Source organism: Miscanthus floridulus, chromosome 18 (assembly GCF_019320115.1).
Source record: "Miscanthus floridulus cultivar M001 chromosome 18, ASM1932011v1, whole genome shotgun sequence".
In the NCBI taxonomy this organism is placed as follows: Eukaryota; Viridiplantae; Streptophyta; class Magnoliopsida; order Poales; family Poaceae; genus Miscanthus; species Miscanthus floridulus.
The window spans coordinates 23,630,144-23,650,737 of NC_089597.1; the positions used below are offsets into that span (position 1 = coordinate 23,630,144).

Below are 20,594 nucleotides of genomic sequence, written 5' to 3' on the forward strand. Positions count from 1 at the left end.
ATCTCTAATAAGCACACATATAACTTTTCAAATCAATGGTACTAGCAAGGTACAAAATCTGCTGGCATATAAATCATCTAACATAATGCGAAATGAAACCTTAAAAAAGGTCTACTAATCCATGAAACTATCAATCAGAATGTCAGATGTAATCATTCACAATAAACAAAATCTGAGACTTCACCACGTGCCCTAGGAAAACTTTCCCAAAAGCAGTTTCATACAGAAATTAAACAACACTTAGGATAAAACTAAATTTCCTCATAGCATCACTTGAAAACCCCAGCTTCTGATCCTAGTGTATCATATCAGAAGGAAAATTACATATAGAAACCAAATAGGTAAAAACATTATACAGACAAAAAAACAAGCCCATCCACACAACTTCTACTAGGTAATCAGAAGCAGAGAGCTCACATTTATGGAGGAAGGCAACCTCCTTGGGCTTGGCGTGGTGGCCTTAGATCCATGCCGATCCATGGCTAGACTACTCTTTGCATACTTGCGAGGCCAAAGATGATCATGGCGGCGATGGGGACAGCTTGGTGGAGATGAACGCTTCTACAATTGCCTCTGGATCTAGGACGTGGTGTCGAGGCTCTCTATGGTGGGGGATCGAAGCTGCCACGCCGCAATACGCAAAGGCGACAGCGCTGCGTGAGGGGTGGACGACGGCACGATGGCACTGCAGAGAAGCAAAAGAACACATAGAGAGGGCACACCGCCGGTGACGCAACTGCTCTCCTTCGAATATGCTCAGAGGAAACAAAGACAAACACAAAAATCAAACACAGATAAACAACCAACGGAGAGGAAATGACAGATCAGGACCGCGTCGACCAGATCTACCAGATTCATATGAGAAAAGCCAATAAGAACTCACAGACAAAGTCAAATCACCGGAAATGGAGCTCGCTCCACACCCACCTGAGGAGACGTAGGGAAATGGGGAATTGAATAAACACAAGAACAACAGGGAGAAGTAAATGGCATGTTTTTCAAAAACATGATGATAGGTGGGACCCACTTGGGATGGGTAGAATCAGAGAACAGTGCAGCAGAAAAGATGGATGTGCACGATGCGGGCAAACTACAAATCCAACGGATAACAAATCATGTGACGAAGGGACCAAAATCACACGGGCAAAGCATAGTGTCGGTGCAGAAAGTGACCAACAAGTAAATATTTGTAGTTTTGTCGTACGTTGTGATCGGAGGTGGCCTAGCACTCAATGACATAGGGTTTATACTAGTTTAGGCAACATGCCATATGTCCAGTTTGAGTCGGTCGGTGACTTTATTCCTGAGCCTAGGTGCTCGAAGTTTGCAGTGGGGTTACAAACGAGAAGGAGAAAGATGGGGATATAAGAGGTTCGGTCTGCTCCGGTCAGAAGGGCCGAGAGTGACAGGAGCTCTACTATGAGCTAAGTGTTCAAGCATGTGCTTGAGGTCCGAACCTAGCGGTTCTATGGTTGTGAGCTAGTGAACTTGATCGATCTGATGGATCTGGAATTGCCTGAATGTTGAGGGAGAGCGCATCCCCTTTTATAGATGAAGGGGATAGACTTACAAGTGAGGGAGAGAGAGTACGTATGCTTCTGAGCCTTGCTGCCCATGCCAGCGGGTACATGATGATGGTAGGCGCCCACAATACTGTCGAATGCTAGATGCACGTGGGAGGTGGTGTTGTCTTCTTTGGGCATGGCAGACATCAGCGCCTGCCACACTATTGATACCTGAGGTAGGCAAGGGGTTTTTACCATGTTCGTCTAGTATGGTAAAAGCCAGCGCCCACAACACTGTCGATGCCTAGAGGCATGTGGGGGCCTTACTATATGGGAGTTAACGGTGCCCACAAAACTATAGAGAAAAATGTCGGCGCCTACAATACTGTTTGTGTCAGGGAGATTGCAGAATACTATTTCTGCAGGTGTATAGGTTACGGTCCCTGGCATCATGGTTTGACTTGTGCGCTCTGCCTTGCTTTCTCCATTCGTTCCCTAGTCCTTTTCGAGCGGGCGTCCCCGGTCAGTCGGTCCCAGTCGGTTCCGATCATGCTAGTCGAAGACGAGCAGTGAGCAGGATTTTTGTGTACCCCTGGTTGGAGACGTGGGGTCGGAGTTGGAAGTAGTCTTTTGGCCAGGCCTTCCAGTCGGAGAGGCCGTCCGGAGGTGGGCTAGAGACCAAAGTGAGCCCTCCAGTCGAAGAGGTGGACCGGAGTCAAAAAAACGGGCGTCGCTCCTCCTCGTCCAGACCTTCCGGTCGGTGATTGGATTGCCCTTCTGGCCTGCTGTTTAGATACTTGGGCCGGCCCATGAGTTGTGTGTTGTCTGCTTGGGCCAAGCCTTTGTTTGGGAAGCCAGTCCCTGAGGAACCCCGGGTTTTGAACCCGATAGGAGCCCCCGAGCCCCTAGGCGATTCGGGCAGAATCGTCTGGGGGATTTTTGTCTTGACGGTGGGTGCGCGCGAGCGCACCCTTGGGTGTAGCTTCTGTGCCCCCGGGCGATTCAGGCAGAATCGTCTAGGGGGTGTTTTATCAGCGGGCGTGTGCGTGTTTTTTTAGTCGAGACAAAGTCATCAACCAAGGTGTTGTTGCGCAGCCGAGGTGGTTAGTTTTGAGGGATTGGGTGAGACGGAGATCGTGGATCCTGGCATCGGTGCACGCCGTGGGACCGAGCGAGGCAGTCTTAGGGATCCGATGAGATGGAACTCGTGGGTGCTGGCATCAGTGTGCGCCATGGGATCAGGCGAGTTGGAGTCATGGATCCTAGCCTCGGTGTAGCCCACGCAGTCGAGGTAGTTAGCTAGTTAGTTTTAGGGATCGGGCGAGCCAAAGCTCATGGATCCTGATGGGGCGAGTTCGGGGTCGTAGACCTAGGCGTTTGGTGTGCAATTGGAGCATAGCCGGATGGGGCGAGTTTAGGGTCGTAGACCCAGGCATTTGGTGTGTAGTCAAAGTGTAGCCAGATGAGGTGAGTTTGGGTTGTAGACCTAGGCGTTTGGTGTGCAGTCGAAGCATAGCCAGATGGGGCGAGTTTGGGGTCATAGACCAAGGTAGTTTTTGGAGTGCAGTCGAAGCGTAGCCAGATGGGGCGAGTTCGGGGTCATAGACCCAGGTAGTTTTGGAGTGTAGTTGGAGCATATCTAGATGGGGTGAGTTCGGGGTCATAGACCTAGGCATTTGGTGTCTTGAGCCCCCGAGCCCCGTTGGGCCTTAGTAGCGATCGGTTTGAGTTGTGTGCATTACCCCATCCTCGGTTTCTCACAACCGGAGGGGCTGAGTTTTGTCGCTTGTCCTGATCGCTCAGGCTTGAATGACGCGCTCGGTGAGTTCACTAACGGGTATGATCGAGTGGAATCCAGGTCCATCGTTCATGACAGGGTCAGCATAGCCCTCTTGTGACATTCCACTGCTCCTTTACCTACAACCTAATAGATGCCTAGGTTGTTCCGGAGATCGACCCGGGTGGCCTAATAGCCTCCCCTCGATGGAGATTCTATGGACTTAGCGGAGGCTTAGGATCGAACAAGAAGGTTGAGATGACCCTATCTACCAGACTGGGCGAGGGCCGTATGAGGCTCATCTACGTTTTTCTCCCCTAGCTCTGTTGTTGCTCATATCGAATGAGGCAACTACCGCTTCGTGATGCAACACAAAACATTGTGATGCATTTCACTGCACGTGCGATGCTTAGTTCCTGAGCCCTCGGGTGGTTCAGTGCCCAAATCGTTCGGGGGGTACGGGCCTATGGAATGAATGCGCGTATGGATGTATGTAATGATTATAAAGAAATAGAGGGGGTCGGTAGTGTTACCTTGATGACTCGAGTGATGGGGTTTGGAGAGCTCCAGTCAGAAATGTCCGACTAGGACCCATGCTTGTCATTCGTGACAGAGTCGGCATGTCCTATATGGGGCATCCCTTCGCTCCCTACCTGTCTCTCGGTGTGTTTTTCTAAGCCGTTCGATCGACTTAGGAAGCCCGATGGTCTCTCCCAGTGGAGATCTCGTTTTAGGTTTTTTCAAGTCCTGCCTAGGGATGCAGAGAGCTTCCTACATGTGGTGATGCTTTGGTTTTTGTGCCCAGTCGTGCAATAGTGGTGGGCCATACCCAGGCCATGTCTCATCTCACTAGGCGGCATTCCACCTGACCAGGCGTCGTTCCATCGGTCAGCGTGTGTCCCATTGATCAGGGTGTGTCCCATCGTTTCCCATCCGCATTGAATGGGGGAAGGGAGAGAGTTTTTCACTCTGATCTTTTGCCCCTCTTCGGTTGTCATGTTTCTTCCTTAAATAGGGGGAGGGAGAGGGCTCTTCGTTGTAGTCCTTTGCCTGTTCTCCAACTATTGTCTCTCCTCCTTCTTCCTCCTCACCAAGAGTGCCTGTATGCCACGGTGATTCCTAAGTGAGAGAGGGGTGAGCGAGGGGGAGGACTTATAGATCCTTTCATGAATCTAATGCACGATGTCAAGCTGGAGGCTGCCTGGGGCGGTGCCGACCGTCTTTGCCTGAGAAGGGGCGGTTTCCGCCGAAGGGGGTGGCATGCTGAATTCATCTATGAGGCCTTCTTTAGGATGGAGCCATGTGTGGACTTTCTCCGATGGATGTTCACTGGGTGAGCCTTGTCGGAGGGGAAGTTGCTCAGGATCGTGCTAGTGGAGGGTTCCATGCCTATAGCTGCTTAGGTTGGCTAGTTCATAAAGTTTGATGAGATCTCTTCTAGCCATGGTGGCCATACCTCGATAGCTATGTCCTTGCCCAAGAGCTACCTCAACTACATGAGAAGGTTAGGAGCTCCATGCTCTGTTGCTAAGCATCTATGGGTGCGACGCCCTTGAGGTACCCATTGCGCTTGTCGAAGTCAAGGCGATGGAACTGGGTGGGTCCCTTGAGGTACCCATTACATTTGCCGAAGTCAAGGGATCAGAACCAGGAGGGGCCCCTGTAGCGGTGCTTACGTCTGGCGGCATGTGCCATAGTCTCTCCTTTGGCGTCAAGCAATGTCGTCGAGGGGCCATAGTAGTATTTGGATTAGAAGTAGTTAGAAAAATGTAATAGTTGTGGGTGAGCCCCCGTGTGAACAGTTTTTGTATTAATGAATCCATTAGTTTTGTTCTTGTGATAGAACCACACTATCTGTTCCTTATTTTTTTTATCCTGGCATAACTTTCATTTTTATCCTTTTCTTTTTCTCACCTGTCCATTAGTTCCATAGGCTGCAACTATTAAGAGCCTGGGCATGGCCCACAGGGCTCGGTTGCTTATAACCGTAGGTTGTGGCAGGATGCGTTCGGTTGGGAGTAAGAATAGAGTTATGTAGGGGCAATCAAAGGAATGGAATGTGCTTCCATTCGGGGACAAAGTTGTTTACCACGTGATAGTAAAAAAAGAGTATTATACCCTCATGGAGCCCCCGAGCGACCCGGGCTGAAAGTGTTCGGGCTGGGGTGCTTTACAGGGGTAAGTGTTGACTAAAAAAGTGGTAAGACCAAATTTAGGGGAAAATGACATAGATGTTCAATGTTCCAAGTGTTGGTGAGAACATTGTCGTTGTTGTCCTCCAGTCGGTAGGTGCCCGGTTGGATTACTTCGATCACCGTATAGGGCCCTTCCTATGGTGGAGAGAGTTTGTGTTTTTCCTTCATTGATTGGGTCCTTTGGAGTATGAGATCACTGACTTCGAGTATCCTCCCCCTGATCTTCCTTTCATGGTACCTGCATAGGGTTTGTTGGTAGCGAGCGGAATGGATGATGGTCGTCTCATGGGCCTCTTTGAGCAGGTTGACTGCGTCTTGCTGAGCCTCCGTGGCTCGGTCATAGTCGAAAGCCTTCACTCTTGGGGCGTCGTGGTCATGGTCGGAGGGTAGCACTGCCTCAGCTCCATAGGCTAGGAAGAAGGGTGTGAACCCTATGGATTAGTTTGGTGTTGTTCTCAAGCTCTAGAGGATTGCTGGGACCTCTACAACCCATCTTCTGGTGTACTTGTTGAGTCGGTCGAAGATGTGTGACTTAAGTCCTTGGAGAACCATGCCATTAGCATGCTTGACCTGACCGTTAGTTCATGGATGTTCGACCGAGGCCTAGTCGATCCTGATGCCGTATCCATCACTGAAGTCTAGGAACTTCTTTCTGATGAAGTTAGTCCCATGGTCAGTGATGATATAGTTAGGAATGTCGAACCGATAGATGATGTCGAGGAAGAATTTGACTCTCTTTCGAGCGGATGTTGGTGATGGGCTTGGCCTCTATCCACTTAGTGAACTTATCGACTACTATGAATAGGTGAGTGAAACCGCCTAGGCCCTTTTTGAGGGGTCCCACCATGTCGAGGCCCCAGACCACAAATGGCCAGGTAATTGGGATGGTTTGGAGCTCCTGTGCCGGCAAATGGGTTTGCCGAGCGTAGAACTGACATCCTTCACACCTGCGGACGACCTCCTCAGCATCTCATAGCGCGGTGGGCCAATAAAAACCTTAGCGAAAGGCTTTTTCTACCAGCGACCTTAGGGCCGCGTGATGTCTACAAATCCCAGCATGGTCCTCAAGGAGGAGCTGCTTCCCCTGGTTGGTGGGGATGCATTTCATGAGCATCCTCGATGGACTTCGTTTGTAGAGCTCATCACCAAGCGCGATGAAGGTCTTGGTGCATTGAGCGATCCATTGGGCTTTAGTCCTTTTAGGTGGGAGAACCTCCTCGAGGAGGTATGCGAGTAGCGGCGCTCGCTAGTTGGTTTGATCGAGTGCCAATACAGCGACGTTGGTGGGTGATGTCATCATGGAGGTACTAGGATCGGAGCCCCTGAGTGCTGGCTTGGTGTTGGGGTCGGAGCCCCCAGGCGCTGGTTGGGCGTCGGGGTGTGTCTGGACCGAACCTTCTAGGATGCAGGTGGACAGCTCATGGACATCGTTGATGAAGACCCCGCTTGGGGATGGATCTCGCCTGGTGGCCAATTTTGCAAGAAAGTCGGTGGCATCGATGTCCTTTCGAGGGACGTGATGCAGCTCGATCCCCTAGAATTTCTCCTTGAGCTTATGCACCTCTTGGTAGTATGCTGCCATGAGGGGGCTTTTGCAGGAGGACTCCTTCATGACCTGATCAACGACTAGCTCTGAGTCACCACGAATGTAGAGTCACATAGCTCCAAGCTCGATGGCAATGCGTAGCCCATTAATGAGGGCCTCGTACTCTGTGATGTTGTTTGATGCTGAAAAGTGGAGGCGAATGGCGTAGCGGAGCCTACTCCTGTCCGGGGAGATCAGAATCACTCTAGCCCCCGAACCGGGCGCCATTACGGACCTATCAAAATACATTGTCTAGTACTCGTGGGTGACATCCGGGGTCAGTAGCTGCACCTCTGTCCATTTAGTGACAAAATCCATAAGAGACTAAGATTTAATGGTGGTACGGGGGATGTACCTCATGTCATGGCCCATGAGTTCGAGTGTCCACTTAGAGATCCGTCCCACGATGTTGCGGTTGTGGATGAAGTCCCCGAGCGGGTATGAAGTGACAACCGTGACTTCGTGATTGGTGAAATAGTGCAGGAGTTTCTGCACCTAGGGGTACTAGACCTTAGGGTCAGTGAGTACTTCACCAATGAAGTATACGGGCTGCTAGACCTTAAGTTGGTGTCCCGGCTCCTCCCTTTTGACGACCAGTGCGGTGCTTACCACATGGTTGCTGGCCGCGATGTAGAGGAGAAGAGGTTCTCCCTGTTTGGGAGCGACGAGGATTGGGGCTGATGTCAGGGATGCTTTGAGGCTTTCCAGGGCCTGCTGAGCTTCCATAGTCTAGATGAAAGTGTCCGTCTTTTTGAGGAGCTTGTAGAGTGGCATCCCCCGTTCGCTGAGCCGGGAGATGAATCGACTTAGGGTAGCCAGATAGCCAGTGAGCCTTTGCACGCCCTTGACGTTACATATAGGACCCATGTTGGAGATGGCCATGATTTTTTCAGGGTTGGCCTCGATGCCGCACTTAGACATAATGTATCCTAGGAACTTCCCCTTCGGAACCCTAAAAACACATTTTTCGGGATTTAGCCTGATGTTGAATCTTCGAAGGTTCACGAACGTTGCAGCTAAGTTTGTGATTAGGTCTCAAGCTTGAGTTGTTTTGACCACTATGTCATCAACATAGACTGTGATCGTTGGTTTTGGCCGCTCGGCTTGATTAGGCTGATCGAGCGGGTCGATTTGGTCAGCGAAGCATTGCTGCATGCACCTTTGGTAGGTGACGCCAGCGTTCTTCAAGCTGAATGGCAAGATTACATAGTAGTACGAACCATACGGGGTGATGAACGAGGTTGTGAGCTGATCAGACTCTTTCATCGTGATCTGGTGATAGCCCGAGTAGGCATCCAGAAAGGAGAAGATCTCACAACCCGAGGTGGAGTCGACTATTTGGTCTATGCATAGCAAAGGAAAGTGATCCTTTGGACATGCTTTGTTGAGGCCAGTATAATCAACGTACATTCTCCACTTTCTGATCTTCTTTTTTAACAAGAACGGGATTGGCAAGCCAGTCAGAGTGGAAAATCTCTTTGATGAATCCGGCTACCAGGAGTTTGGCAATCTCTTCGCCTATGGCCCTGTGCCTCTCATCGTCGAAGCAACGTAGGTGCTGCTTGGTGGGCTTTGAGCCTGGGATAAGGCGTAGTGCATGCTCGGTGACCTCCTGTGGTATGCCTAGTATGTCAGAAGGCTGTCATGCGAAGACATCTCGATTGTCATGCAGGAAGTCGATGAGCTCATATTCCTATTTGGCTAGGAGCTAGGTCTCGATCTGAACCATCTTGGTTGGGTCAGTGGGGCCAATTCCCACCGCCTTAGTTTCCTTGAGCGGACAGAAGGCCATCAAGGAGGTTGGTTTGTTGCAGTCTGGGACTGCAGGGATCAATGATTCCCCGAGCCGCGGGAGCTCAGATGAGTTGACGACCATAGTGGTGAGCTCATAGTGCTCGCGGTCGCACGTGAAGGCGTGCAAAAAGGCGCTACTCACGGTGATGACGCCGTTTGGTCCCGGCATCTTTAGCTTGAGGTAGGTGTAGTTGGGGATTGCCATGAATTTTGCATAGCATGGCCTCCCCAAGATGGTGTGGTAGGACCCTAAAAAGTCCACCACTTCCAAGGTGAGGACCTCCGAGCAGGAGTTGGCCCGGTTGCCAAACATGATGGGTAGGTCGATCTGCTTGAGCGGGTATGTCTGTGCTCCTAGGATCACCCCATGGAAGGGAGAGCCCACCAGGCGGAGCTCCGACTGGAGGATGTGCATGGCGTCGATGGTGTCGACATAGAGGATGTTGAGGCCGCTGCCTCTGTCCATTAGCACCTTGGTGAGGTGCTTCTTACGGATGGTGGGGTTGACGATGAGCGGGTAGCATCCCAGTCTCGTGACATGGGAGGGATGGTCCCTCTGATCGAAGGTGATTGGAGATTCCGACCAGCTAAGGAAGGAGGGGACGGCCATCTCGGCGACGTATGCCTCCCTATAGTGTACCTTGTGCTAGTGTTTGGACCAGATGGTGTCGAATCCACCAAAGATCATGATGCATTCGTCAGCATCGGGAAACCATCTCTGTCCTTGCCCGCCATACCTCCTTTCTTGGCTACCGCCTCTTTGCCGTCCCCTTCTTTTGGCCCGCCAGCCTATCGTAGGAAACATTTGAGGAACTCGCAGTCCTTGTAGAGGTATTTGATGGGGTAGGCATAGTTGGTGCATGGACTATCCATGAGCTTGTTGAAGTGGTTAGATAGTTCTTGTTGGGGCTGCTTGCCCGTGCGATCAGTCATGGAGACCAACACGGTGTTGTCTGATTGGCGCCGATCCTTTTTGTTCTTCTTGCCCCTCTGTGTGGAGGGGCACTCATCTTGGTCCATGCACTTGGCCTTGCCTTTGTCCTAGCCCCCGTTGAAGACCGCTCCGATCGCTTCCTTGCTGGAGGCATGGTTAGTGGCGACGTCGAGTAGGTCGCGGGTGGTATGGGGCTTTAGGCATCAAAGCTTGTGGATCAGGGACTCATAGGTCATTCCGGAGAGGAATGCGCTGATGACGTCCGTATCGACGACATTAGGGAGGGAGTTGCATCATTGGGAGAACCTGCGGATATAATCCCACAGGGACTCACTGGGCTCCTGCTGGCAACTCTTGAGGTCATAGGAGTTTCTAGGGCAGACATATGTCCCCTGGAAGTTCCTGATGAAGACCCTATAAGGTCAAGATGGTGGACTAGAGGGGGGGTGAATAGTCATTTCTAAAATTAATCATGTCGGCTTACCAAAACAAATGTGAAATTAAAACTATTGGTCTAGCCAAGACTACACCCCTCATCTATGTTCTCTAGCACCTTGCAAAGATCCTAATTAAGCAATTAAGGTGCCGGCTAGCTAGAGCTCATCTAATCAATTCTAGAAGCAAGGTCACACAAACCTATGCCACTAGTACTTGAAGCAACGGTGGAGCTCCTACACATGCTAGTAAGCAAAAGCACAAAGCCACCTAAGCTCACTAGCAATGCTCAATAACAAGGCTACACAAGCTAAATTAGAGAGCACAAATACTTAGCTACACAAACTAAGCAATGTGACTAACAAGGTTACATAAACCAAATTAGCCACGCAAGGGAGCTACTTCTATGCTACACAAGCAAGAAGATAACTAGTGAGCTACATAAGCTAACTAATTACAAAAGCAACTACACAAGCGCAATGTATATAAAAGTAATCACAAACTTGTGTAAAGGGATTGCAAACCAATGGGAAGAACAAGGTTAACACGGTGATTTTCTCCTGAGGTTCACATGCTTGCCGACACGCTACGTCCCCGTTGTGTCGACCGCTCACTTGGTGGTTTGGTGGCTAATTGGCATCACCCACCAAGCACGCACGTCGGGCACTGCAAGAACCTTCCCCAAAAGTGAGGGTAGCTCAATGACATGCTCAACTAGAGTTGCTCTTCGCAGCTCCCGCGGAGCGAGCACAGTGCCCCTCACAAAGCTCTTCTCCGGAGCACCGCACAAGCTTCTTGCGGGCTTCGGTGGAGACCACCACCAAGCCATCTAGGAGGTGGCAACCTCCAAGAGTAACAAGCACCACTGGCTTGCAACTCGATCACCTAGTGCCACTCGATGCAACCTCATGATACAATCGCACTAGAATCGCTCTCTCACACAATTGAATGATCACTATCAAGCATATGTGAGATGGAGGTCTCCCAAGCACTCTCAAGCATGGACACAAAGTCCCCCAAGGTGTTTAGCACCAGCCATGGTCGAGACCACCTTCTATTTATAGCCCCATGGGCTAAACTAGCCATTGCCCCTTCACTGGGCAAATATCGGGTTGACCGGACGCGCCGATCAGATCGACCAGACGCACCCTGCTAGTGTCCGGCCACTCTATGCCGTCCACGTGTCGCTCTACGTTCAACAGGAGCCGCCCGATATCAACGGTTAAGTTGTGATCAGACGACGCACATGGAGTGTGACCAGACGCTGCTGCGCCTGAGTCCGGTCGTTTCTAGAGAGCTCCTCAAGCCTTTGTTTTGCGACCAGACGCGTCCGGTCTACCATGACCGAATGCAGACCAACGTCCGATCAATTCTATGCTCATGCACCTAATTCCAGCATGACCTATGTCACCATACGTCAACACTGACCGGACACAGACCCTGAGTGTTCGGTCACTCTTCCCACCAGCGTTCGGTCATGAGACCGAGACCGCACGCTCACGGTTGCCACTAACCGGACGTAGGACCCCAGCGTCTAGTCACCACATGACCAGCATCCGATCCACTCTGTGAGACCCTATCTTTTCTATATAGGGCGCCGGTGGCACCATCGGACTATCTGCACTCTACGGGCGGACACTCCGCCGGTGGAGTTTCGAACCCTTGCCTCCGTTCCTTCACCGAGTTGATCCACATCAACTCCAACTTCTTCTCCTTTGCAAATGTGCCAACACCACCAAGTTGAAAGGTCCTTGTTTGGTTTTGGTAATTGAGTGACAACCTAGGTGGACTAATTGTGTTTATGTGAGATACACAGGTGATTAGTCCACAGGTACATGTGTGTGAGCAACATATGCCATGAAGGTGAAAATGGCTTGGAAATGTTGCAAAGCTCACACATGTGATGATGAAGGAGCTTAAATGCACATGAGACATGACATTGAGTCATGTGATCAAGGTGGAGAAGATCAAGACAAGACTTGGCTTGATGGACCGGTTGCAAGCCTGAAGGGCAAGTCGAAGGCTTTGGAGTGATGGACCGTGTGGCGGTGAAGCTTGAGCAAGACTTGGCGCTGATGAACGATGGCAACAGTGAAGAGCAAGTAAAGTCAAGATCAATGAACCAATATGATCACGTGATGATATGAAGTGGATCATATCATTGTTGATCGTGTTGGTGCATGTGTTGCATCGACATTGGAGGAGATGGAATGGAATGCGCAAGGCAAAGGTATAACCTAGGGCATTTCATTTCACCGATCATAGGTGTGTAGAGAAGTTTATGACCAGGTTTAGGATAGATGGCCATACTATCAAGAGGGGCAAACTTGTTTGCATATTGGTCATCTAGTGCCACTCGAGTGATCTAACTTTGCATTATCGCTAGGATCGAGTGGCGTGGCAAGTTGAGTGGCTAACACCCTTTGGGAAATGATTGTGAAAATGCTAACACACATACACATGATGGTGTACACTTGGTGGTGTTGGCACATTTACAAAGGAGGTGGTGTTTGCAGGGGTGAGATGGGTTCGACGCTTTCGAGAAAATGGAATGCCTATTTTCTATTGCGCCGGATGCAAATTCTTGGTGGTTAGCACATTGGAGCAAGGGTGAAGAAGTTAGAAGTGAAAATGAGTTGGTCACGAAGACGCTGGCATCGGTCAACTGACCGAACGCTGGGTCTGAAAGCACCGGACGCTGGCTGGCTGTGTCCGGTCAGGCTGACGTACGGTGACGCAGAAGCTGGAGTGTGACCGGTCAGACTATTCACCCCCCCTCTAGTCGCCATCTCAACCCTTCACAAGTGTACACCACCATGTGTATGTGTGTTAGCTTTTTACAAACATTTCCCAAAGGATTAGCCACTCAACTTGCCACGCCACTCGATCCTAGCGATGATGCGAAGTTAGATCACTCGAGTGGCACTAGATGACCGATATGCAAACAAGTTTGCCCCTCTTGATAGTACGACCATCTATCCTAAACCCGGTCATCAACTTCTCTACACACCTATGACCGGTGAAATGAAATGCCCTAGGTTATACCTTTGCCTTGCGCATTCCATTCCATCTCCTCCAATATCGATGCAACACATGCACCAACATGATCAACAATGATATGATCCACTTCATATCATCACATGATCATATTGGTTCATTGATCTTGACTTCACTTGCTTTTCACCGTTGTCTTCGTCCATCGGTGTCAAGTCTTGCTCAAGTTTCACCGCCACATGGTCCATCGCTCCAAAGCCTCCAACTTGCCCTTCACACTTGCAACTGGTCCAACAAGTCAAGTCATGTCTTGATCTTCTCCACCTTGATTATATGACTCAATGTCATGTCTAATTTGCAATGAGCTCCTTCGTCATTACATGTGTGAGCTTTGCAATATCTCCAAGCCATTTTCACCTTCATGACATATGTTGCTCACACACATGTGCCTATGGACTAATCACCTGTGTATCTCACATAAACACAATTAGTCCACCAAGGTTGTCACTCAATTACCAAAACCACACAAGGACCTTTCAGACCCTCTTGAGGTCTGCCTAGTCACGGATGCTGTCATGTGGGAGGAATTCAAGCCATGCCCGAACATGTTCCCCCATGCATATGGGGAGATATTGAATGATGAAATAGTCATCATCCACCCTTCCAGCTCGACAGGCAAGCTAGAAATCTTCGAGTCAAATATCGGGGTTTGTTTCCCCTGTGTATTTGGTGATGTTGGTGGGCGGTCAGAAGCACTGTGGGAACGGCGCTCTCCGGATACGCCAGTCAAAGGCCCATGGTCTCGGGCCCTTAGGGCTGGGACTCCGGTCATCCAGCCGACGACCGTGCCTGGGGCACGTTTGACCGCTCCCCTCAATGGTTTGGCCAGGATCCATGTCGCTTGCTCTCACCGCTGCTCGGTGGACATCATCATCATGCCTGGCCTGATGCCAGATGCTGACAACGCTGCGAGCGTCCTAGTGCAGATCGGGCCGCTCATGTACCGTCCGTTAGTGCGGGGTAGGCACCAGGTCGGACCGAGGCACAGTTGCTGTCTCCTGAGCTGCACCTGGCGGCTGTAGCGATGAGCGGACAGAGCGATCCATCTGGGGCATCCTCACTCCCCCGATGGGGAGAGAGGGCACGTGTTGGAGTCATGATGCGGAGCTTTCTGCCTATTGAACGGTGGCAGCTTCTACTAGAACCCGGAGATTTCGGTAGACCGCCCGCTCCTGGGGGTCGATGAGTTCGAGAACGCCGCGGCAACGATGTTCTGGCTAGCCCAAGCGAAATGTGGGAGATCGTTCCCCTCGTTCATGATGTCGTGTTGGACCTGACGGGTGCGACCCCGGGCGCCGCCCGTTGGGTTATGCGCATGGGGCGCAACGTGCTGCACTAAGCTTGCTAGCGCAGGCGGCGGCTGGTTCTACCGCTGTTGTCGTAGTTCCTTGGCGTGCCCTTGCGCAAACGCGAGGCCCCCCACACACGGGTCCAAAGGGTGTGAGTTTGCGCAGACTCTACAATGACCAGCGGCTATACCGGAACGTCCGCCATAGCGCACTCCTGGGACGGACGGTGGCTAGGCGCCACATCGCCGATGCTGGAGCCATCGCTCTCACCCTCGTCATCCGGGAGTTTGTGGAAAGTGGTAGGAGCATAGTTCGCCATTCCCACAAATTCGGATGTGAGGGGGGAAGGCGGCAGCATCCCTCGAAGCCCCCGAGCGCACGCGTCCACGGGGGACGCGAGGCCATAGGGGAACCAATTATATCGTGTCCGCGATGCGATCAATACGGTCCCTCCAGATAATCGACGGGAGATAGTAAATAGAGAGTAAATTACAGTATGCATATTACTCACAGTGGGGTTTGAGCAGAGAGTTTGCTTGGAATGAAGCGCAGAAGCTGCGTCGTCGAAGTCGTCGTGCGTCCCAGAGCCGATGGAGGGTGCCCCTACGATGGGCGCCGGAATGAGTGCCTCCTCGCAGAGGTGTAGTACGCCGAGCCGGTCGGCGACGAAGTCCAGGCTTCCGAAGAGGAAGGCCTGGGATGGCTCGAAGACTAGTGGAACCCACATCCCAACCGGTGGGAGTGCGGGAAACTCCAGTGAGTCGAAGCGAGTCGTATCACCTGAGTCCGCCATGGCGAAGGTGGCGGAAAAGTGGGTCATCCGATGACCAAAAAGTGTTGAACGTATAGCGTCCTCCCCATGAATAGCGCGAATTGTCGGTGTAGAAAGTGACCAACAAGTAAATATTTGTAGTTTTGCCGTACGTTGTGATCGGAGGTGGCTTAGCACTCAATGGCATAGGGTTTATACTGGTTCAGGCAACGTGCCCTACGTCTAGTTTGAGTCGGTCGGTGACTTTATTCCTGAGCCCATGTGCTCAAAGTTTACAGTGGGGTTACAAACGAGAAGGAGAAAGATGGGGGGTATAAGAGGTCTGGTCGACTCCGGTCGAAAGGGCCGAGAGTGACAGGAGCTCCGCTATGAGCTAAGTGTTCAAGCATGTGCTTGAGGTCCGAACCTGGCGGTTCTGTGGTTGTGAGCTAGTGAACTTGATCGATATGATGGATCTGGAATTGCCTGAATGTTGGGGGAGAGCGCATCCTCTTTTATAGATGAAGGGGGTGGCCTTACAAGTGAGGAAGAGAGAGTACGAATGCTTCTGAGTCTTGCTGCCCATGTCGACGGGTACATGATGATGGTAGGCGCCCACAATACTGTCGAATGTCAGATGCACGTGGGAGGTGGTGTTGTCTTCTTTGGGCATGGCAGATGTCGGCGCCTACCACACTGTTGATACATGAGGTAGGCATAGGGTTTTTACCATGTTCGTCCGTGAAAGGTCCTAATGGCTAGAGGGGGGTGAATAGCCTAATAAAAATTTCTACAACAACACTTAACCAAATGGTTAGACAATTATGAGGCGAAGCGAGTGTTGCACTAGCCTACTTAAAATGCAAGCCACCTACCATAATTCTAGTTTAGATAGTGTCTATTCACACAATAGCAAAGACACTATCCTATGTTAGTGTGCTCTCAAAGACTAACTAAAGAGCCACACCAACCAACCAAGCAAGCTCTCACAACTAGCTACACTAAAAAGCTTGTCAACTAGTTTGTGGTAAAGTAAAGAGAGTGGTTAGGATAGTTATACCGCCGTGTAGATGAAGAACCAATCAATCACAAAGATGAATAACAATGAAGACCAATCACCTCGGAATCAATGATGAAGACAATGATTTTTTACCGAGGTTCACTTGCTTGCCGGCAAGCTAGTCCTCGTTGTGGCGATTCACTCACCTGGAGGTTCACGCGCTAATTGGCTTCACACGCCAAACCCTCAATAGGGTGCCGCACAACCAACACAAGATGAGGATCACACAAGCCACGAGCAATCCACTAGAGTACCTTTTGGCGCTCCGCCGGGGAAAGGTCAAGAACCCCTCACAATCACCACGATCGGAGCCGGAGACAATCACCACCTCCGCTCGACGATCCTCGCTGCTCCAAGCCGTCTAGGTGGCGGCAACCACCAAGAGTAACAAGCGAAATCCGCAGCGAAACACGATCACTAAGTGCCTCTAGATGCAATCACTCAAGCAATGCACTTGGATCACTCCCAATCTCACTATGATGATGAATCAATGATGTAGATGAGTGGGAGGGCTTTGGCTAGGCTCATAAGGTTGCTATGTCAATGAAAATGTGCAAGAGGCTCCCCTTGAGCCGGCCATGGGGCTATAAATAGAGCCCCCATCAAATAGAGCCGTTATACCCCTTCACTGGGCAAAACGCGCTCTGACCGGACGCTCCGGTCAAACTGACCGGACGCTGGCCCTCAGCGTCCGGTCGCCCGATGGACGCCACGTATCATCGCCTTCAAACGCTGTTCGTCAGATTCCAACGGCTACGAAGCTGACCGGACGCTGAAGCCCCAGCGTCCGGTCATTTCCAGTAAGCTCCCCGAGACATGTTTTTTCGACCGGACGCGTCCGGTCCACCTTGACCGGACGCAGCCAGCGTCCGGTGCTCAACCCTAGCCTACTGTGCCGTCTGACAGCTCGACCGGACGCAGCCTTTCAGCGTCCGGTCGCTGAGTGACCCAGCGTCCGGTCAGTAGACCGACGCCAGCAACATTTCGACCGACGCCATTTCAACTCTAACTTCTTCACTCTTGCTCAAATGTGCCAATCACCAAGAATTTTGCATCCGGCGCAATAGAAAATAGACATTTTATTTTCCCGAAAGCGCCGAATCAGGGACCCAAACCCATCTCAACCCTACAACCACCTTGTGCACATGTGTTAGCATATTTTCACAAATATTATCAAGGGTGTTAGCACTCCATTAGATCCTAAATGCATATGCAATAAGTTAGAGCATCTAGTGGCACTTTGATAACCGCATTCCGATACGAGTTTCACCCCTCTTAATAGTACGGCTATCAAACCTAAATGTGATCACACTCTCTAAGTGTCTTGATCACCAAAACAAAATAGCTCCTATGGTTTATACCTTTGCCTTGAGCTTTTTGTTTTTCGCTTTCTTCATTTCAAGTTTAAGCCCTTGATCATCGCCATGCCATCACCATTGTCATGCTATGATCTTTATTAGCTTCTTCTACTTGAAGTGTGCTACCTATGTCATGATCACTTGATAAACTAGGTTAGCACTTAGGGTTTCATCAATTCACCAAAACCAAACTAGAGCTTTCAGTCCGGTATGGTAAAAGTCGGCGCCCACAACACCGTCGATGTCCAGAGGCATATGGGGGGGGGCTTACTGTATCGGAGTTAACGGCACCCACAATACTATAGAGGAAAATGTCGGCGTCTACAATACTGTTCGTGTCATGGAGATTGCAGAATACTGTTTCTGCAGGTGTACATGGTACGGTCCCTGGCATCGTGGTTTGACTTGTGCGCTCTGCCTTGCTTTCTCCGTTCATTCCCCGGTTCTTTCCGAGTGGGCGTCCCCGGTCGGTCGGTCCCAGTCGGTTCTGATTGCGCCAGACGGAGACGAGCAGTGAGTAGGGTTTTTGCGTACCCCCGGTCGGAGATGTGGGGTTGGAGTCAGAAGTAGTGTTTTGGCCAGGCCTTCCGGTCGGGAGGCGGGCTGGAGACCGAAGTGAGCCCTCCGGTCGGAGAGGTGGAACGGAGTCGGAAAACGGGCGTCGCTTCTCCTCGGCCAGACCTTCCGGTCGGTGATTGGATTACCCTTCTGATCTGTTGTTTAGATACTTGGGCCGGCCCATAAGTTGCGTGCTGTCTGCTTGGGCCGAATCTTTGTTTGGAAAGCCGGTCCCTGAGGGACCCCGGGTTTATGAACCCGACGCATAGTTTTTCTGTTCAAATAAGATCTAAGAAAGCTATTACTGAAGGATATAATCCTAGATTTGATCACCAATGACCTTGTGGAACCGGAGCGGCTTGAACTCGCCAGCGTCCGGGCCCAGACCTCCTCGTCGCGGTGCAGCATCGCGACCGAGATGGACAGGGCGGTGCCCTTGGGCACCTTCACGCCGCAGAGGTGCACGTCCGCCGTCGCCTGCCTGTGGATAGCGTTGGCCGGACCGTGTACAGCCTCAGCGTCTCGTACAGCACCGTCGTCACCTGCAAATTAACCAAGGCACCATCGATTTCGTCACACTCTGTAGTTTTTCGCCTCATGGCTAATCCAACGAGGGGATTGATTGCTTACAAGCTTGAGCTTGTTGAGGGCGTCGCCGTCGAGGAGAACCTCGGCGCCGCCACACTCGCGGAGGACCTCCTCCCTGAGCCGCCGCCGCCACTCGAGGTGCGTGCCGAGGAGGAACATGGCCCAGGTGAGGAGGTGCGCGGTCGTGTCGTGCCCGGCGAAGAAGAACGTCTTGCACTCGTCGATGATCTCGTCCATGCTCATGACCGTCTGCCCGCCGTCGCCGGCGTTGGCCTTGAGCATGAGGCCCAGCAGGTCGGTGCCGTAACCCCTAGCCTTCTTGGCGGCGGCCAGGCGCTCATCGATGATGGCCATGAGCGTGCCCCGCACCGTGCGCGTGAGTTGCCACCGGCGCACGTTGGCCTTGGTGGGCACGTAGTCGTCGAGCCCGAATCACCTCCCCCGCGCACGCCGCCGTCGAGCCCGTCATCATCTTGATATCCTGTCCATGGCGAGCGCCGGGTGCACGACGCGGCGGTGGCGCACCCAGTCGTCGCCCTCGGTGAAGAACAGGCCCATGCCCGTCATGCCCATGATGGCCGGGCCAGGGTCCGGCTTGACCGCGGCAGCTCTGCCATTTGGAGCGTAGCGTTGGAACTGGGAGTTCTCTTGTGGTGGTGGGTCCGCCGCGAATAGGCGGGCAACTGGTCCTGGTCGTCGGCTAACGAGTGCGACGGACCGCTGAGTGCAAGATGAGGGCTTTGACGGTTCAGGTAATTGCGATCTTGCTGGCGAACAATCGCAGACTGGAAACCGTGCTTCTGGAATAGCGGTTTATTTGCTGCAACATGTGACATCTGGAGTGCTGTGGAACAACAGCCAACAGGCAATGGACATGTATCGCATCTGGACCAGCGATCTTGTTCTAGAAGGGTGCAAAAGAGAGAAATCCCATATACCCGTAGAAACGTTTTAGAGTCTGATTTTCTCTACAAAACTATTTTAGATGAATCAAATCAGTTATGAGACTGTTTGGCAAGTAGGTTGATTCTGATTTTCAAAAAAAATATTTTCTATAAAAATAATATAAATGAAAATATGCTTCAAAACTCAGAAACTTTTATGGGCAAAGATCAACTTAAATACAACCCATTTGAACTTGTTGCACTTAGAAAGAAAAACGAGAAAAAAAACACCATCGCTAATGTAGAGAAGAGGCAAGAAACAAACATGGTGGAAACCACTCCTAGGTCATTTCACGTGCATAGTGTAAAAAAGGAGAATCGTTTCTCTAGTTTCTAGAACGAGACGCTATGGCATATTTTGTTTGGCGTTGATTCATGTGATTCACGGTAGAAATGGAACCGTTCTGGCTTGCCAAACGGTACCTAAAAAAGGTTAACAAGTGCAAGAAATGAGAAAAAGAAACAAAAAGTCCAAAGAATATCTTAAAGTGATCTCTTGCGTTGTCAACATCGTCAACACTTCCTTCGGTTTGCACTCTTAATCCTTGAATTTTCAAATTTGGAGGCTTGACTTGTGGCTAAAAACAAAACCTAGGAGTAGGTATTGGATCCTTATTAACAGTGATAGTTAGTTGGCTAATAGCTCCAAACTAAAATTTGTTGGTTACTCTGGAGTATTTAGATCCCACTAATTAATACATGAATGTGATTGAATTATTGTTTTATGCAAAATACCACACTATTTTACTTTTTTTTGAGGAATCAGC

At 50.9% G+C, this 20,594-nt stretch overlaps 2 protein-coding genes across 2 annotated transcripts; both read right to left on the bottom strand.

The window, feature by feature from the left end:
• Positions 1-8,770: 8,770 nt before the first annotated feature.
• On the bottom strand, positions 8,771-9,466 carry LOC136523485 (uncharacterized). The gene has a single exon (XM_066517155.1). The coding sequence runs from the start codon at positions 9,464-9,466 to the stop codon at positions 8,771-8,773; it is 696 nt and encodes a 231-aa protein (XP_066373252.1).
• Positions 9,467-18,541: 9,075 nt separating this feature from the next.
• On the bottom strand, positions 18,542-19,409 carry LOC136520028 (cytochrome P450 709B2-like). Its single transcript, XM_066513430.1, has 2 exons — positions 18,926-19,409; positions 18,542-18,837 (listed from the first exon to the last, which is right to left on the bottom strand). The coding sequence occupies exons 1-2, from the start codon at positions 19,235-19,237 to the stop codon at positions 18,742-18,744; spliced, it is 408 nt and encodes a 135-aa protein (XP_066369527.1). The 5' UTR covers positions 19,238-19,409; the 3' UTR covers positions 18,542-18,741.
• Positions 19,410-20,594: the final 1,185 nt, after the last annotated feature.